At 39.2% G+C, this 19247-nt stretch overlaps 1 protein-coding gene across 7 annotated transcripts in view; it reads left to right on the top strand.

Annotated features, from left to right (window-relative positions):
- Positions 1–19247, top strand: part of NAV3 (neuron navigator 3) — a 509240-nt gene that overhangs the window by 386516 nt on the left and 103477 nt on the right. For all 7 annotated transcript variants that reach the window (XM_058021931.1, XM_058021927.1, XM_058021928.1 and 4 more), the window contains 3 exons: positions 1121–1236; positions 13848–13956; positions 15717–16100. In XM_058021931.1, the coding sequence (XP_057877914.1) occupies positions 1121–1236; positions 13848–13956; positions 15717–16100 (609 nt within the window). The remainder of the gene's footprint in view (positions 1–1120; positions 1237–13847; positions 13957–15716; positions 16101–19247) is intronic.

Here is a 19247-nt window from a genome sequence, read left to right as displayed (position 1 = left end):
AAAGAAGACATTAACTGGGCATTTATTTCATAAAATAAGTTGTAATGAAATTATTTTGAGAGATAAGTCACTTTTTATGTGTTTTATTTATAAAATACAGATACATCACACAGTTAAATGTTTCTCTTTTAAGTTTAGTTGGTAATAGGAAACACTTTATGGTGAATTTTGAAAATTGAACTATAAATGTCACACTTTAAAATTAAAGATATAAATATTTCACTAGTCTTTTAATAAATCAGAAGAGTGACTGCCATTCATGTCAGAAAAGCTGGAAGAACTTAAGCTCTAAGTGAAGATCTTTTAAAATTTTATTTCAAAAACAGGCTCTTATATTTTTAGATGTGTTCTTTTACTGTATACAAATGGTGGTACATGTTGCTGTGTGATGACATTATAGTTCAGCAGTTCCAGGGTAAAGCAGATTCTTCAGCTGTTCTGTAAGAAGAGGCCATAAGTGTGCGAGATATTTTTTTATTATAATCAATGTGCTCATGTATTTCTTGCTATTTACTTTCATATAACAGAAAGTAATTGTATTCGGTGAGGAGTTACCATAATAATTTATCATTGATATTCACAGAAATATACCCTCAAAGCACATATGAGCTATTTAGTAGAGAGTTAATTGAAAAACTTGTATTATCCCATTCCCCAGGGTCTTCTAAGGGGCATTTTCAAAAGAAGCTGCACATAGATTTAAAAATCTGGGCCAAATTTCCATCCAGCCTTGCATAAGCTTTTTCCCACATGGCCTTTCTCATTTAATATTTCATCAATTACAAGTTTTTATTTCCTTTATGTATGTGCAGGGATGTGACTTAACCAATGTAAATGAATTCTGATTAGATCTGGTTGACAAATCCTTCAGAAAAAAAGTGAGGGAAAAAAAGGCTTCAAATCTCACAGAATTAACTACAACTTTTTTCTGCAGAGAGAGAGAGAGCCTGTTTGCTTGTATATTTGTGTAGCTGGACTTTAAACTAGCATAAGAATGTGACAAAAATTATATTTTCACCCTAAGTGATATGATTCTAGATGGAGCTGCAAGTAGCACTTTCTTCCATGAACACATGAATGACAGATAATAATAATAATAAATCTTCTTGCTTCATTTCAGAACTCTCTCAGAAAATGACAGTACCTCTTTACCACCTGCTGACTCCTGTACCAGTCCTACTAAAATGGATTTGTCATTTAGTAAGACTGCCAAACAGTGCCTAGAGGAGATATCTGGTGAGTAACAATGAATCAGGAGAAGATTGTGAACTTCTTTATTTACATCTGTTTCATACGGGGAGCTTTGTGATTGGTTGAAATTATACTTCTGACCTTCAATCATGAGGGGTATTAAATACACAGAAAATTTAGGTCATGCATGTTTAGTGATTCAAATCCACTGTTATCTATTTAAACTGGTTCCTTCTGTTCAAATACCCTCTTTATCAGTTTGCAGAAACTGCACTTTGACAATCTAGGGTTTCAAGTAATTGTTACTTCATTTAATCATACTGAATGTTCCAAGAGGAGCAGTGGAAAGTGCACTTCAGAAAGTTTAACACTCTCATTTAATAACAAAAAATTAAATCATAACATCAGAACTGAGACATAATATACACGTTTTTTTCATTAATGAATCTGTATTCAGAAAACAAGCAAGTCCTTACTATTGTACCTGACGTATAAGCTGCTGCTAGAGCTAAGCTGCTAAAGGTTGTGTTACAAGGAATTCCTTGTAAACATGGATTAAGGTCCTTACTAGGTTACAAAGCTGAAGGGATGGGATATTTTAGTCATATCGGAATAATTCCTTTGAAGTCAACAGAACCAAGCTGAGTTACACCAGCACTGGATCTGGCCATGACTCTGCCTATCCCTGCAAAAAGCAAAGTGTGCCACATCTCACTTCCTCATCAGGACTGAACTGCACTGCAGGGTTGTGTACAAGTTCTTCCAAAGGGACTCTGCAAAAGAGCTGTTACTTGGGCGTTTAAGGGTTTATTTTTGCTGTGGCTTTGTTTTGTTTTACTTTAGCATCCTTAATCTTATAATTTTACAAAAATTGAAGGTGATATCCTATCTCACTGGTTTAACTACAGTTTTGCCCTTTTACCACAAATTGTCAACATTCAAATGGATTTGTCATGAGTCTTGGTTCTTCTCACACAGGATATAACTCACTTAAAGCACTAATTTGATACATCATTCTAAAATTATCTCTCCACCAGAAGGGTAATCAGATGCCCAAGATTTATGGGGACTGTCTTGGCATTTATCTGACTCCTACTGAAATAGGTTTTGTCCTGGTTTGTCTCAGTCCCTTTGGAAGTCTTCTGGCATTCTTTATTTGCACAGCCAGGTTCTGTGATAAATATATCACCTCTTTGGAGGTAATGCTTACCTGCTAAAATATAAAATTGTTTTTAATTACTTCAGAAATTGGACTCCTTGGTCTAATATATATAAAGAGTTTAATTGAAACACTTAACACAAATCAAGAGATGCTTCAAGGAATCATCCAGAGAGAAGCTAGAAAAAACCCCAAACAATTCAATACCTGCTGAAATGATCATACAGAATATCATGTCTGATGACCTTTTTACTGTTGTGAACAAAAACTAAACAGCATCAAAAGGAAGAATATGACATAAAGAAAACTAGACACTAGAGATGTTCCTAGTCTGATTATTTAGACTCTGGCATTAGCCATTGATTGGCATAACAGGCTGTAAAGCAGAACCACTGGAAAAATGTGGTCAGTGATTTGCTGTGCACATAGGGAAGCAGAGGTGTGTCACCTGTATTTAACTGTTAGCAGCAAAAGGAATAAATGGATCAAGTACTATATTTGCTGAGTAATTAATTTCCTGCATGGATGAACTCTCACCAAGTCATTGGTGATTATGTTGTTAGATCTGCGTGGATAAAAGCTCATGTGATAGTTGCTCAGAGGAGTATTCCATGATGGATTACCTATGAGAAAGGACAGTTCAATTTTTTACTTAAGAGCATATTTATTCTGATATGATCAAGGGATTACACTAGTGTAGTAGCAAAGAGATAGGAAGGTTAATTTCCGTGGTCTGGTCACTTATTTCCAGGGTATTAAGCAATGAATCGACTTTCTTTCATTTTGATATTACCTTTTTCCTGAAATTTTCAACTGTTGCTGTGGGTGGACATCATCTTTATATTATCTTGATATTCTTCTGAAACTCAGTAGCCACCACCCTAGCACAATATGTTTGTAAATGGTAAGGATCAGTAAGGATAATGCTGAAGAGTGAACATCTGTGGAAATCACTAAACAGCTTGGAGGAGTGTGTTCATGAAGTGTTGTCCCACCTGTATTGTGTTTCTGCTTCATTGATCGTTATTATTTTTAAAGTGCCAAATATTTAGAACTAAGGCTCACATCCTCAGGACTAGAATATTTTGGCCAATGTTGTTGTATAAAATGTTCCTCTATTTTCTGAATATTTACACATTCCTGTTTGTTATTGCTTCTTGGCTGAAGATTACTGCTCCCATAACCAGCCAAGTTGGTCATATCAGAGCTCCTAACTCACTTCAATATCAGCCAACTGAATCTCAACTGATGCTTTCAGCCTGTCTAGTTCAAGACTTCTCCATAATAAAGACAAAAGTTGAATGTAAAAAAAATAATCTTAAAATTATTTAGGAGTGGTTGGCCAGGCACCATTCTCCTGGTGTAATTCAGGAATCAAGCCCAAGATAATTTCCTTGCTGTAGTGGTGAAAATTCATGGCTCTGCTTTCTGCGTCCAGCAAGGCAGTTCACATCTCTTTGCTGCTGTCTAAACAGTGGTGATGGGAAAGTAGAAAGTAAAGGAAGAATCTGTAGAGGGAGTTTTCAGCTCTCTTCTCCTCTGTCTTCCTCCTCCAAGGGAGCTGGTTACCTTTAAAGCTTCTCCTGTCTTCCAGCTCAGATGTGGTGAAAGGTAAAGTCAGAGCTCAAGCCACGTGTTTCCTGCCCACTGCTTTGCGAGTGATTTCTTGGTTTTACCTGCACAGTCATGAGAAGAGAATAGTTCTGGAAGGCAAGGGAGGTGAGGAAGCTGGTGTTAGGCATAGACTCAGAAGTGTGGCTTGTGGTTGTCCTGATAAACTGGACATCCTCTTTATTTTTATATTATCACCAATAATGTGTTCACCAATAATGTGAATATATACATGGCTTATGCCTAAAGCCAGTATACACGGCATATGCCAAAAAGCAGTTCTGCATCTTGGTAGAGGTATTGTAAATCTGTTCCCATGTCTCTGGTGGGAATTTGTTCTAGATGTGATCTGAAGTGCTTCAGACTTTTTCCTACTTTTTTCTCCCCTTTGAATATTCCACAGCTCAGCCAGAACAGTCTCAAGTGTTTCCACAGTGCGCATGGTGATCAGCACGAGAGTACACCTAGAGCAGCTTTTAGTCTTCTTGCACACCTTGAATCCCCTCTGTGTGCACAGCTCCAGGGATGCATGTACTCCCACTGAGTGAGCCCTGTTTGTAGGCATGAGACACCTGAGGAGTAGGTCTTGTGTGTTCTGTGTGTGGTAGGCTTGTTGCTCATGTGGCACACAGGTGTGCAGACCTCTGTCTGGAAAATCCCAGACAGAATCTGAGTCCCCTAAATAAGGAACAATTCTGCATTCAAGTATGAACACAGTTACTTGCAAGTACTTTATATAGTGTTTGCGTCAACAAGACTACTCAGTATCTATCCACTCAGTTTCTACAAAACCGGAATATATCTTTATAAGCAGGATTATAATACGATAATGGCTAATAAAGTAACTCAGGTTGGTTGTTGTTATCCACGATATGGCTGGGAACAAGTTGTTCAGACTTTCTTACCAACTATTTCTTCTTGAAGTAGCTGTGACATTTATCGCCTTCTGCAGCAGGTTTATTGGAGAAGGATGTCAGCGAGTTAATTAGTTAATAATCCATTGTAAACTCTACATGTCAGTAAACTAAGTATTATTTCATTAAATCAGTGATAACATTTGGCTTTCACAAGTGCTGGCATGTTCTCAGAGCTTAATGCAAAGTGTTTGATTAAGTAATTATTCATGAATTTATAAATATTGACTAATTATTTAAAATCTGATGAATTAAGCAGAAATGAAACAGTACTTTTAAAAGTTATAGGGCTATCTCAATGGCAGGATTAGCATAAAAACATTCAAATTTAAATATTTTATGTTTATTGTGCTTAATTTTTTGTTCTCTGAAAAAAATAATTAATACATGCAGGAATAGTTTATTTTTTTTTCAAGTAAGCTTAACTGAAGAGATTCATAATCTTATGCATTTCCATATCTATTACATAATTCATTTGTAGGGTTCTAAACCATCCACTGAGACTTCAAAGAAAGTCTTATCTGACAGCAAAATTGCCCAAAGATTATTAGTTCTTAAAATAATTTTTATAATTCCTTTTAGGAAAGAGACTGTAAAAATATAGTAGTATGTTACACTGACTGTGATAGAGGAAGTTCCCTAACATGTTCTTGATGTAAGCATATTCCTGCTTGGTGGGTGGGGAGCACACTGAATTGCAAGGTAGTTGAGGAATAATGCTGTCATGACATTTGCTCTTCTCTACTCTCCTGTACTTTCTTCTTACCATAGAAAGATGTATTTTTTGGTTACTATATCTCAACATTTTAAAATGGAGAGCTGAGCTTTAGAAAGTTCTTTTTGAAGAAATAAACCTAAGAATTTTTCACATTGCAATTTTATGTTTCGGCAAATGACACCCTGCAGAGGGATGTGGTAAAGTACAAGGATAAATTCAGTGTTGTTTCTACTGAGTACTTGGTCTGAGATAAATGAGTATCCGTTGTATCTGGGGATGATCACCATGGCCTGTCAGCCACGTGAGGCAATGGGATAATGGGAGAAAAGTTCATATGACTTTATAATTAAGAGATGTGGTAAAATGTCTGTACACAGGAAGGCTGAATGAAGGTTGTGTGATTACAAGCTCTGCCTACAGCTTTCCATGGAGACAAGTCACTGCCTGCAGGTGTTGGGGCATGAGAGGGCAGGTGGGGAAGTGATTAATGGATTTGAAATATCAGGGAGAGATTGAGACTTGCTTTTTTTGGTAGGAAAAGATCCTGTTCTCTTGATTCCAAGACAATCACCAAGAGAAATTTGGCATCACAGAGCCAAATCACAGAATCACAGTCTGATTTGGTTTGGAAGGGACCCAGAAGGATCATCAAGTCCAGCTCTTAAGTGAATGGCCCACATAGGGATTGGATCCACAACCTTGCCATTATTAGCACTGTGCCCTGACCAACTGAGCTAAAAACCATTATCTTTCCTGTTAATTCAAAATATAGCAATGGAGAATACTGTACCAATTTAAGTATAATTTAGGATATAAAACAAATTAATGCAAAAAAGAGTGAGACTGCCCTGCCCTTCTTTTTTTTGAAATTCTCTATTGTCAATACCTCCCTGTGAGGACTTTCTAGCAACCACAGCTTTTTCAGGCGTGTTGGACAGGCTGGGACAGCCACATGGCACTGCCAGTGCACACCAACACAGGAGTGTGCAGGCAGTGCTCTGGTATTCTGTGACAGCACCAGCACCACAGCAGCTCTGAGACACCATTGGCATCCACACCACACCTGCTCTGCTGCAAGCAGGCACCAGCACGTTCACAAAACCCTTCCAAGAGCCCATGTGTCACTGCAGCTGGCAGACCCTGGTGTAAACACAGCAGTCTTATCTTTTATTTCCATGCTGAAAAAGTGATAGGTGTTTAATATTTGGGACAGTTTTGTACTCAGGCAGACAGACCATTCATCTTGTCTGCCCTTTGACTGTGTGTTCTAGGTGGGGATGGGAGTGGTACCTCCTTTTGATATCTTCCTCAGAAATCCAGTGCTTTAATATGGAAAACCACCATTACTTTATACTCCTGATTTTTTTTTTCTGAGTTATTCCATGTTTCTGAGAGTTATTCCATGTTTCTGAGAGTTATCTAGGAAGAAATGTACCTTTCCTTTGAAATTTCTGAGAATTTTCCCCTGTGTATCTTCAATAACTGTAAATTGAACCAGTGAAAGGCAAGAAATACACACTGAAGCTTCTGCTAACATCTGTTTATTCATATAGGAAATCTGTGAACAGCTTGTAATTCTTAGGGTGGCATTTTTAAAGGTTATTTTTCTGTCAAGGTTTCTCAGGTAGAGACTTGAGCATATTTTCACACCGACAAAAGCAGTTTATTTTTATACAGCAGTTTTATTATTTGTAGATTTCTATATAATGTTTTGTGAAATTAATTTCCCCTAGATAAAAACTTTGTATCTAAAAAAATTATAATTAAATTCAGGTATTTCTTTGTTCATCTGTCCATTTCTGGGACTAATATCTTTTTCTTTGTGAGAAAAGATATACATTTTAGCATAAGTCTTCTTTCTCTCTGGACAATGAATTTAAAAATAGCATTCAAAATTGCTGAACTTAGTTCTGACACAATACTAATTTGCTTTATTAAAAAAATGACTCCTCCATTAATAGATTTTCTTCAAAATAGTGTGGAACAATGATTTTTTACAGATTTTATAATTCTGTACTAGCCTCTGAATCTCAGAGAGGTGCAAACAGAGTAGCTTTCTAAGGAGAAAGAAATTAAATATTTCATTTTATGAACCATTTTACCAGACAAATACTGTTGTGTTCCATGTCTTATGATATTAAATTATATTTTTTTATTTAGAGCAGAAATTGCAAGACTGAAGGTCCTTTTGCAAGTCTGCTTTTAGCTTCCTGCATAGGGAGTAACAGTGATATGGAAGAAATAGTTTTTCATCCTTACCTTTCGGGGAGAAAAATAGGATTTGACCATGAGCTAGATCTGTTACTGTAGCATCCCATTCAGGTGAAGCTGTGTCTTGAAACCTGTGGCACTGTAAACTGGGCAGAGGCTTCTGTGTCTCCGGTTTAATTCACCAGGATGTTTGCTGCCATGGCAGCCAGCAGCATTCACTGCAGTAGCAGAGAAGAGTCATATATCTGGGAATGCAGGTTGAATACTAAAATGTAAGGAGGCTTGTGCTTCAGTGGTTAATTTTGGCTCTTTATTGAGCTCTGACGTGGAGGCTGTACTTGCAGCTCTGTGTCAGCCCATCTGAAGTGAAGAGCTGTGCACTAGGATCAGTCATGAGCTGGTGAGAGGGAGGGAAAAGCCCGAGACAGTACTTGTGCCTACTTTGGATTTCAGAAGGCAGCAGCTGTAGAAAGAGATGCAGGCCCACCGCTCCGATGAGACTGGTGATTGGATGGAGAGGGGAAAACACAGTTGGCTTTTGGGATTACTTCTGTGCTGGAGCAGAGTGTTTGATCAACTCTCTTCTGCTTGAGAGAAATCGAAGTGAAAATGACTGTAAGTACTGCAGATTAATGTGACGGACGAGAAGTGGCTGAGCAGAGACAGCAGCGTAATTTTAAAGAAGATGACTGTGCCTGTCTAGTCCCTTGCAGTGTGCAGAGTGCATGTGGGAGCTGTGCTTTCCCTGTGAGTGCAAGCGTGTGCTACCTGGGGTGTGCAGCGTGCGGCGATGCAGGGAGCACCGCCCGCAGCTCCCGGGGGAATTCAGCTGCTGTCCATCTCAGAAATATGAAATCTAACTGAGGTGCAGCCCAGCCAGAAAGATGCAGCGATCTGCTGAACTGTCAGTGTTTAAAGGCACGGAGGTTAGAAGAGGGTGTGCTCGTCTTCAGAAGCAGAAGTCTCTAACCAATCTCACGCTCATCAGTGAAGGGGAGAAGAGGCGACACTCATACAGGGAGAACTGGTTTGGAAACGCCTCCAAGTCCAGCCAGAGTTACCAACAGCGGCATGCAGAAGCTGGGTGCAGAGGCTCCCTGTCCAAGGCATTCTCACAGTCAGTGCACTCGCTCTGCCACTCTGGATTGACCACAAACCAGGCATTTCAGGGGATACCACCTGCTGGAAGCAGGACATCCCAGAGGTCAGGAGACCGGTGTACAGGTGAAGGCTTTCAAACTGACAATGAGGAGAGCAAAAAATCCGATGATGAAAATGCGTCCTGCACATCCCATTTCCCCAGCAGGACCTGGGCAGAGGAGGAGGAGGAAGGGTGCTTGCGTGAAGGGACTGCACATCTGGATGAAGATGTCATAATAACAATGCTGGGTGACCTAGAACAGGTCCTTTATACTGATATTTTAGGTAAGTTAACTTTGGCTTGTCATCAGGAAGGGCAGGAGGAGACCCAAGTGTTAGCACATATCTGCACAGAGCAGATTTTTGATCTTGACAGTGATTTCCCAAGACAGAACTGGGTTTATTTGCAGTAGTATGCAAAAATAGGGTCTAGCCATTTCTTCTTTGTTTCCTTCCTGTGACATCTTAAGACTGTGTGAAATGAAGACAAATGTCTAAATTGCTTGTGATGGGTGCAGGGGCAGCAGCAGCCTGTGAATAACTGAACATAGCTTAGCTTGTTGAAAAATAAGGTGAAATATTTAAGTGCTATTAGTTTATTGTTAAATAAATCTATTTTAATGATATTTTTTCTCATTAATTTGAAATTGAAATCTTGAACCCAAGTTTTGGGTGGGGTGAAGCACATCTCGGCCTTCCTACAAACTGACCCTCCAGTGTTTCTTCCCCCTTCTCTAGCCCCCCTGCAGATAACTGCACCCCTACATGTGGAATTGTGAGTGCCAGGGTTTCAGTGTAGCTCAAATAGCCACTTTTGTTATGTCTGTGCACGCCAATGAGTATTTGAAGTCCACAGCCATAGGTGCTTCAAAGGCTGCTGTGTTACTTTTCATCTCTCAGCCCTTTAAGAGTGCTCAAAGTGTTCATTTCCAAAGCTTTGTTCTTCAGTCTTCAGTTAAATGGTTGAAGTAGCTGCTTGCTTTTCAAAGGTTATATGCCATGTGTCTAGCCTGGAGCTTCTTGCTGGTAGATGTGTTAGCCCTGATTGTGTTTAAACATTAAGGACAAAATTTTTGCTGTGTATATAGTATAAAAAGCTGTTACCTCAAAACAAGAAAGAAATAAGAATCCTCTTTGTGTGCATACCTTCTATTATTAGAGTGTACCAGTAGGTTAAAAGGGCTTCTGCTAGAGATCAAAAGCTTGCTAGCACAGAAGACTGAGCTCTAATGTGCCTCTGCTCCTATTCAGCTGTTTGCCACTGACAAATCCCTGCTCTCTTGTAAGCCTCAGTTTCCCTGCTTGCAGGGTAAAACTGGTATTTTCCTTTCTGAATTAATATCTCATAGTGGACAATTCTCTGGGGAAATGTTTCTTATTTGTAAATCCTTTCATGCAAATCAGACAATTGATGGAATTGTTACACTCCCATTTGCTTTGGGCTGTGATTACATGTGCAGAAGAACAGAAATTATTATGAACACTATTATTGAATGTGAAATTATGAGGGAGCTTCAGAAATGTGAATGTAAAAGACTGACCTGGGTATCTAGTGGTTTCTGTAAAATGTCCAATTTGGATTTCCTGTGAATGTATCACACAGTGAAAGAAATCAATGTATTTTCCAGAAATTTACTGAGGGAATAATGATTCACTGTTTATAGGCAAAAAAATTGGGGACAATCTTTTGGAATATTCATGTTTATAAATGATAAAGCTACAAATGATTGGATGGCCTTTCTTGTGAGAGGAACAGAATTTTGACAGAAAGTTTCAGGTTTCAGTTTTACTCTTATCCCAGTTTCCCCATGTGTGATACAGAATGATTTTTTCTCAGTGTATAAACCGGAATCACTTGAGATAACAGACTGGGAGTTTTTCTGATATGTTAGGCCCTGCAAATATGGCCAGACTCTGTGATGACTGTGCCATATTATAAGGAACAAGGTACCCAGAGGAGTCTGGGATGCCTTTGAACCAGTCCTGATGCAATAAGCACCAAAGTGTCTCCACTAGCAGGCACAGTGTAGCTAGTTTTCTGAAAAATTAACATCTACATCATCCCTATGGTCCTCTTTACAGAAGGAGGCTTGATGTGGATGGGGAGTCAGTGCTATCATGAAAACATAGGATCTTGTACTCAGTACAGAATATTTCTTCACTGTCAACTATTTATACTTTCTGACTTGTTCATCCATGGTACAGCAGGATTCCAGTGACATTTAGAGAATGATGGAAAGAAAAAAGAACTATTTCTTTCAAATCACTCTAGCAGTTAGTGGGAGATTTTATTAAAATAGTACTATGTAGTATTTTAGTATAATAAAACTTCGGTTTTAACTCTTTTTTTTTTTTTGTTAAAACTGGTGGAAATTATCTGCTGTGTCACTGAGAGATCAAAAGACATTAGATCTCAAGTTTTTCACCTCTGCAGGATAGAATAACCAAATTTTATGGTATAATTTGTCTGAAAGCGAAGTATTCTTTACTGTGAAAATATATTTTGGCAGCTTGCCATATATGTACCTTTTTTATTTAACATATTGCAATTATACCTCAAGGCTTTGTTATGCCATTTACTGTGCAATACATATTAAAAAAGACAGCTGCTGTCATTTTTGCTGCAAGAATTTGCAATGTTAACATACAGCAAAGGACAACTGACAAGGATAAACAAGGAAGGAAAAGGGCAACGTCACTCTAAAATATGAATTGTATTCAGTTCCTCAAATAAATATAAAGTACTGCTTTGCCTTTAACTCTGCCTGCAAAGACCCCAGAATTTGTCTTTCTGTGTAAATAGAAGATTTTCTTATACCAACAAGCTACTCTTTCACCTCTGGTTCAAGGCAGGGCAAGGTCTTCCTGATATAGGTATTATGGCAGGAATATAATGTACTCTTGGAAGTCAATTTGACTGCATTTGGCAGAGGGGCGAAGGCAAAGGGCAGTGGCTGGGGAACTGAGTGCACCACAGACAGCTGGCTGGAGGCAGGCATGGACAGTGTGCCTGGAAATTGTCTGGGCTTTAAAAAGCAGTCTGAGTCTAACAGGATGTAAATGTCCTCAGCCTAGCCTGGCCATGAGCCCTCCTGCCTCACAGGAAGCTCCAGGGTGGTACAGCAACTTCTGCAAAGAGCTCCTGGGATCCATGAGTACATTGATTGCCAGTGCTTTAGCGAACACATGTAGCTTGAAACACAGGAACAGTTGTAAATAATTTCAGTGCAGGCATTTTTCTCCTGCAAAACACTATATGTAAAAATGTACACAGGTAGTTTACTTTGTGAAACTAAATATTGTGAACAGACATGGCCTTGGGGTATGGCTTGAGAAGACAGAGTTTGGCAGCAGTGCAGGACCTGTATCCCCACTGCATTTTTCCATCCTGTCCACATGTTGATCCCACTGTCAGTTCATGGTGCCAAACCAGACATTTATAGACATTAGCATCATTAAAGCACTGAAGAATTTTTTTTTGAATGATGAAATAAGCAAACATAATTTCCCAAAGGACTGTTTGTCTGGAGCAAAGAGGACAGAAGACACAACCAGGGCAGGGTAGATGGGAAAACCTCAAAATTGTATTGCTGTGAAAGCTGGTTTGACATCAAGCCACAACTGCAGGTAATGTTGGCTAGTTAAATGCATTGTTTGCCTGTTGAGGAGGAATTAAAGTTTATATGGAATTTATATTAAATAATTTATTTCCATATAATGTCAGGAGTTGAGACTTTTCTTAGCAGCCTACAGAGTGTTTGGGCAATAGGACCTGACTGCAGAAGGCCTGTGAGGTATGATGTGAAATTTGTAATTGATAGAGTCAAAAAGGAATTATTTGCACTTCAAGTTCAGCATTTTACATGTAACTCTAATACATGTAAAATACATCTAACTCTAATACATAACTCTAATGGCTTCTTGCCAGCTTTTTTACAAGAAACAGGTACAGGACATGATCAGAAGTAGAACACCAGCCTTGAAGAAATCAGAGGTTTTTGTCATAGAATTTCTTTTGGAATTCTCTTGTTGTTCAAAAGTAAAATGAATTAAACTTCCTTGATCTATGAATTTCCTAGAAAACCTGCATTTCTAGGTTTTTGTATATGACCACTGGAGGCTTCTTTGAGGTTTATGATGTTTCTCTTTTGTAACATATCATATATAAGTTCTCTTTTAAATTTGTTTTTAATTATATGAAGTAAACATTGTTCTGGATGTTACAGGTGAAGTTCTGAAAGCTTCGTTATCTGAGATATGAGACTAGCTTTTCACAATGAATCCTGAAGGCTGTTGAAAAGTCTAATTGTATAAATGATGTGTGTGCTTAGGGTGTTCCAATTTGTATCCCAAGAAGCATATTTTTTTCTATCCCATATGAAGAATAATGTCCCCCTTCAGAAAAGCATTACAATCTAGGAAAGATGCTTTATTAAGTGCCTTACTTAAGAAGTACATTGAAATAGCCTCTGTTAATGTTAAGTGAATGCTGAAGAGTTGTTCTAAGAGTCATCCCAGTTTTTTCTGGGATGACAGATCACAGATTTACTGTGGCTTTTTTTACTACTGAGTTATGTAAAATGTCAAGGACTAAAAAGGGACTTTATAATTTATCAAGTGGTCTGGGGCTGCATCCTGCCTTGATTACAGAGGATAAAAATCCCAACACTGTAAATCAGAGTTTCATTGATAGATTTGGGCCTGCCTGAACAGGCAGGTGGGGTTTTTTATATACCACATGTTGTTTATGAGTGTATATGTGTTTTATTAATGAAAGGATGAAGTTTTATTTTTTTAAATACTAAAAGATATTTACAATCATATGTGTGCATTCTTGTGCACTTTATTCAACCTTAATAACACACATGCTTAAGTCTATGCTGGTTTTACTGTTTTCCTCCAGGGGAAGACCCTGAAACAAGAAGAATGAGAACCGTCAAGAACATTGCAGACCTGAGACAGAATTTGGAAGAAACCATGTCCAGCCTTAGAGGGACCCAGATAAGCCACAGGTATACTGGTTTTGTGTAGACTACTAAAAATATGGACCATGGGAGAGTATTACTAGTTGCTGAATTAATGAGAGACTTGCAAGGGAAAATTAGCTATGACACTAAACTGCCTTAGCAACTTACATGTGACTTTAATATACTATATTGTCAGAATGTCTTATACAATCATTCATAAAGACAGTTATTGTTTCATACACATTTATTTAGAAGCTGATAAAATTTATTTTAGGTAATTTTATAAGTAGATGTTGGGGTTGAGATCAACTGCAAGGAAAACTCTAAATGTAAAAAAGAAATATGTCAGCAATAAGAAAAAGACACACTGGTGTAGTGTTACAGTTTTGAGCTCTCCAGGTGTTTTTTTCCTCTGCTTCCCCTTTCTTCCTACATGAGCTCCCTTTTAATTTTGTTACAGATAAACCACTGCCTTCTGATTGGTCCCTGGGGTCTCTGCTAATTTTGTAACGCACAAAACATGTCTCAGGCATTCCATGCATGTGATTATGTTCAGTCACACACTCATGTAGTGGATTTTCCACCAAAATAGTTTTACCACAGCACCTTAAATCACATACACAGATTGGTGAAACCTCTAGGGTCAATATTCTCTTGTCCTAATCTTGGTAAAGATACTGGGTGTTTGGCACCATTGCCACAAATAGAGGTTATAGAATCATGGAAGCATTAAATTGTTTAGTTTGGAAAAGACCTATAAGATCACCAAGTCCAACCATCAGCCCAGCACTGCCAAGTCCACCCTGTCCCAAAGTGCCGCATCTACAAGTCTTGTAGATACTTCCAGTAACGATGACCCCTTCCCTGGGCAGCCTGTTCCAGTGCTTGGCAACCCTATCCATGAAGAAACTTTTCCTCATATCTGCTGCAAGCCTCCCCTGTTAAAACTTGAGGCCATTTACTCTTGTCCTATCACTTGTTATCTAGGGGAAGACGCTAATCCCCATCTGACTGCAACCTCCTTTCAGGCAGTTGTAGAGAGTGATAAGGTCTCCCCTGAGCCTCCTTTTCTCCAGGCCACTCCCTGAGCCGCTCCTCATCAGACTTGTGCTCTAGACTCTTCACCACCTCCACTGCCCTTCTCTGGATGTGTTCCAGCACCACAATGTCTTTCTTGTACTGAGGAGCCCAGAACCGGACACAGGATTTGAGCTGTGGCCTCACCAGTGCTGAGTAGAGGAGGGTAACAATTTCTCTGCTCCTGCTGGCCACACTATTGCTGATCCAGGCCAGGATGCCATTGGCCTTCTTGGCCACCTGGGCACATGCTGGCTCGTGTTCAGCCACTGTCACAAGCACACAAGTTCTTTTATTGCTGGGCTACTTTCCAGCAACTCTGTCCCCAGCCTGTAGCGCTGTGTGGGGGTTTTGGGACCCAAGAGTAGGACCTGGTTCTTGGCCTTGTTGAACCTCTCACAATTGGCCTCAACCCATTGATCCAGCCTGTCCAGACCCCTCTGCAGAGCCTTCCTGCCCTCCAGCAGATGAAGACTCTTGCCCAACTTTCAGTCATCAGCAAGGTGACTAAGAGGGCACTCAATCCCCTCATCCAGGTCATTTGTAAAGATACTAAACAGGACTGGCCTCAGAACTGAGGTCATATGCAGGCATATGTGTGCAAATGTGGAAGCACATACACACAGAGAGTTTTTAAAAACAAATTACTTTCCTCCAGCCTTCACTTTTCTTGATTTCTCAGAAACATAGAAGGCACAGTTCACTGACTTCTCCATTCTGTTTGGCAGCACATTGGAGACAACTTTTGACAGCACTGTGACAACTGAGGTGAATGGGAGAAGCATACCAAGCCTATCCAGCCGATCGAGCGCCATGACTTGGAGGCTGGGGCAGGCCAGCCCTCGGCTGCAGGCGGGAGATGCTCCGTCCTTGGGTGCTGGTTATCCTCGCAGCAGCGCCAGCCGCTTCATCCACACAGACCCCTCTCGGTTCATGTACACCACCCCGCTCCGCCGAGCTGCTGTCTCTCGCCTTGGAAACATCTCTCAGATTGACATGAGTGAGAAGGGAACTGCTGACTTGGACATATCCTCTGAAGCTGATGTTGGTGGCTACATGAGTGATGGGGACATTCTTGGGAAAAGCCTGAGGACTGATGACATCAACAGTGGGTAAGCGGCACTTTTTCCCCATATGAGCTAATGCATGATTGGTAGGACTAGAAGGATTTTTCTAAAAATTTTGGCACACAAGCAGAAGTTGCATTATAGTTGTAAAATTTAAATATACATATAAAAAAAATAAACCTCTAATCTGCCAGTGATACTCTCAGCTGCCTTCAAATTCTGTTCTCCTTTAACATCAAAATTACTTTGCTGTGAACTTTGAATTTCAATATTACTTACTGGAAAATTCTGGTTGTCCTGTGAGCCATCAGTTTGCATTGCTTTCCCTGGGGTACGTCTTCTTTTGGTATTTTTATGTTTTGTTTGAGATGGTATGTATGACATTGGATGCAGCTGATGAAAAGCAGTTGTTGACAGCACTGACTTTCTGTTTCCACTTCAGATATTGTCTAGCATAGTCATTGTAATGGGCTTTTATTGTAGGCTTTCAGCTGTGCATATCATTTGAGCAGCAGCAATATCTTTTCATTAAAGACTAGACCAGTTACTCTTTTAGTGTATCCAGGAGAAAGAATCACAATTTTTATTTTTGTTTGCTCTATCAGTTGGGGTACTGCAGTTTGAGGTGCTGCATTCCTTGTGTTTTAAATTCAACAATTCTTATCGCGATCTAGGAACACAAGTCACTTCAGTCCGGTGTGTGTTAGACCTCCTAGAACATCTTTAAAAAAGAACAGCCATGTTACAGTTTTACTCATACTTAAATTACTATTCACTGCTGCTTTTGGCACCTCAAGGCTGCTTGCTGACTGATGTAACACTATGTTAAATAGAAGTTCCATGGAGTACCTGGTCATGTCACACCACACTGCTTCACTCTATAATTTTAGAATTCTTTCTGTCAATCTAATCTCTTAGTTTGAAGCATAGCTATGATTAGAGAATAGTGGGGGATGAAATTGAGTATGATACATTCCTAAAGGGAAATCTGTGATTAAAGTCTGTGATTAAAGCTCTCTCTGGAGTTGTGTCTCATCTCAAGCACCATCCAAGGATAGATCTCTAGAAAAAGCATCATTTTAAAGAAAGCAATTCCTGTATCTCCCTGGTCTACTATTTCAGTGATCTGTGTATACAGCGCTGCTGACAACATTGTCCACAGCACATCAGTAATGACTGTCAAGTAGGATGCCATATTTCTGTGTGCTAGAAAAGAGAAAATACATATGGAAAATATGATACTTTAATGTCTGAGGACCTCTTATCATAAAGGAAATATTAATGCTGGCTTCAACAGATTCATGGTTTTATTCAAAATTTTAAAAAAGGGAATCCTTTGCAGTGCCTCATGAGTTGTATTAATTAGCTTATCACATTAAAGGGTGAATATAGTCATCTTATGTGAATTTTCTTTGAATCTGTAATAAGGATAACTCAATAGATAGTAAGTTGCTCTGTGCTCAGTTAACATTTTTAGGTGCAGTAAATGTTAAAAACAAGTTGATATGCTCTGAAATTTCAGGATTCACTGAGGCATGTAAAGTCTTATCTCCTCTATGCCTCTTCCATTATCAGTTTAATTACTTTAATCACTTGGGGAAAAGAATGCAGCAGTAATTAGAAATTAGTGCGAGGAAAGCCTGTTGCACTTGTCAAGTCTATCCTTACTTATACGGGGAAAAAAATGCATTTAGTCTGGATTGCTTTCAAGCCACAGCTAAATTTAATATGCAATTCTAGAGCTGTGGAATCTACTGGATAATTCACAGCTAGCTAAATAATCTGTCAAAAAAGTCTGAATTTTGTCTTTAATAAAAGATGAATATAATATGTAAATGTGACTGTTAATTGACCTTTGCAAACAAATGTGAAGTTACCTCTAAACTCCAGATCCCAAGGCTTCAGAAACACACTGCCAAACTACTGGCTGAATCTCACCCATGCTTTAAACACCTCAGAGTTTTGTTGAAAATAATCAAAGGGATCATTTGTGTTTTAATGCACTTGAGGCTGCCTTCACCCATCTGCCACCCAGGACATGCTGCCTTCTCAGACTGGAGCGACCACACAGGGCTCCACTGCTGCAGCTTTGCTCTCAAGGGCTGCACCTGTTCAGCCACCCCCAACCACGGGGAAGGAGTCACAGGCAGGAGCTCCCAGGCTGCTGAATTGGCCCTCAGGTCTCTGTCATAGATTATTTCAATTAAATCTGCTCCCAGAAGGAACCACAGGGGGAGGGCCAACAGAACAGCTGGAGTAGCAGCAGTGTGTGTGCGTGCCTTGGTTTGTGCCTGGGATTCTGTGTAATTACTAAAGTGGAATGTTTGTGTGCTTGCATACATGCTTAGACTGAGAGGTGCATTTGTGTGGCACCATTTCATGGCTCAAGGAGAGCTTCTGTTAAAGACTGAATCAGGAGTAAACTCTGGGAGATCATTTTGGCCATACACCTGACATTGGGACTACACCTGTTTCAGTAAGTCTGTACTTTATTTTGAGTAGGTTCAGTGAGGTACAGAATTTTTTTTCTGAATATTTGTCCTTCTATGTTCAGTGCCATACATGTGCATGGTCCTTCAAAAATAAATTTATGCTAACTTTGTTGGTAAATTAAAGTTATCAGAAAATACAAAAAGGAAACAGAAAGAACAAGAGCCTTAGAGGGAGGACAGTTTAACAAAAGGTCCTTTGGGAACATAATGGAGAGTTCCTGTGGGTAAGACCGGCTGATGATGCTGCTCCATTATAAGGGCCAAGACATCTCAGACAGACAACCAAACTGTAGGTAGGCATTCCAGAAATTATTGGTGTACTTTTAATTCATAAACTTTTAATGGTTCTCTAGTGAGTAAACAGCACTATACTCACTGTTTCATTCATTAGACGTGCATTATAATGTGGGGAGAATCAAGTAAAAGGAATACACAATACAAATATTCTTAAATATCATTGTAAGGTCTTCCGTGAATATCTCTCTCATGTCTGAATAATTGCATACCAACAAGGACTAGGAATTTGGGTTCCTAATCTCTGTTCCCATTTGGATAAATGGAACTAATTTTTTTTTTTTTCTTTTTTAAGCTAAGTGATTTTTCTTGCACCTGATGCTATTTTTTTGCAAAACCACAGTAATTGAAATGTGCTTTTGAACATACTTGAGAGCTTCAGTCTAAAAATATTTTATTAAAAGAG

The sequence above is a fragment of the Melospiza georgiana genome, chromosome 4 (genome assembly GCF_028018845.1).
Source record: "Melospiza georgiana isolate bMelGeo1 chromosome 4, bMelGeo1.pri, whole genome shotgun sequence".
In the NCBI taxonomy this organism is placed as follows: domain Eukaryota; kingdom Metazoa; phylum Chordata; class Aves; order Passeriformes; family Passerellidae; genus Melospiza; species Melospiza georgiana.
The sequence above is the reverse complement of the archived record's forward strand: the minus strand, read 5'-3'. Positions and strand labels throughout refer to the sequence as shown.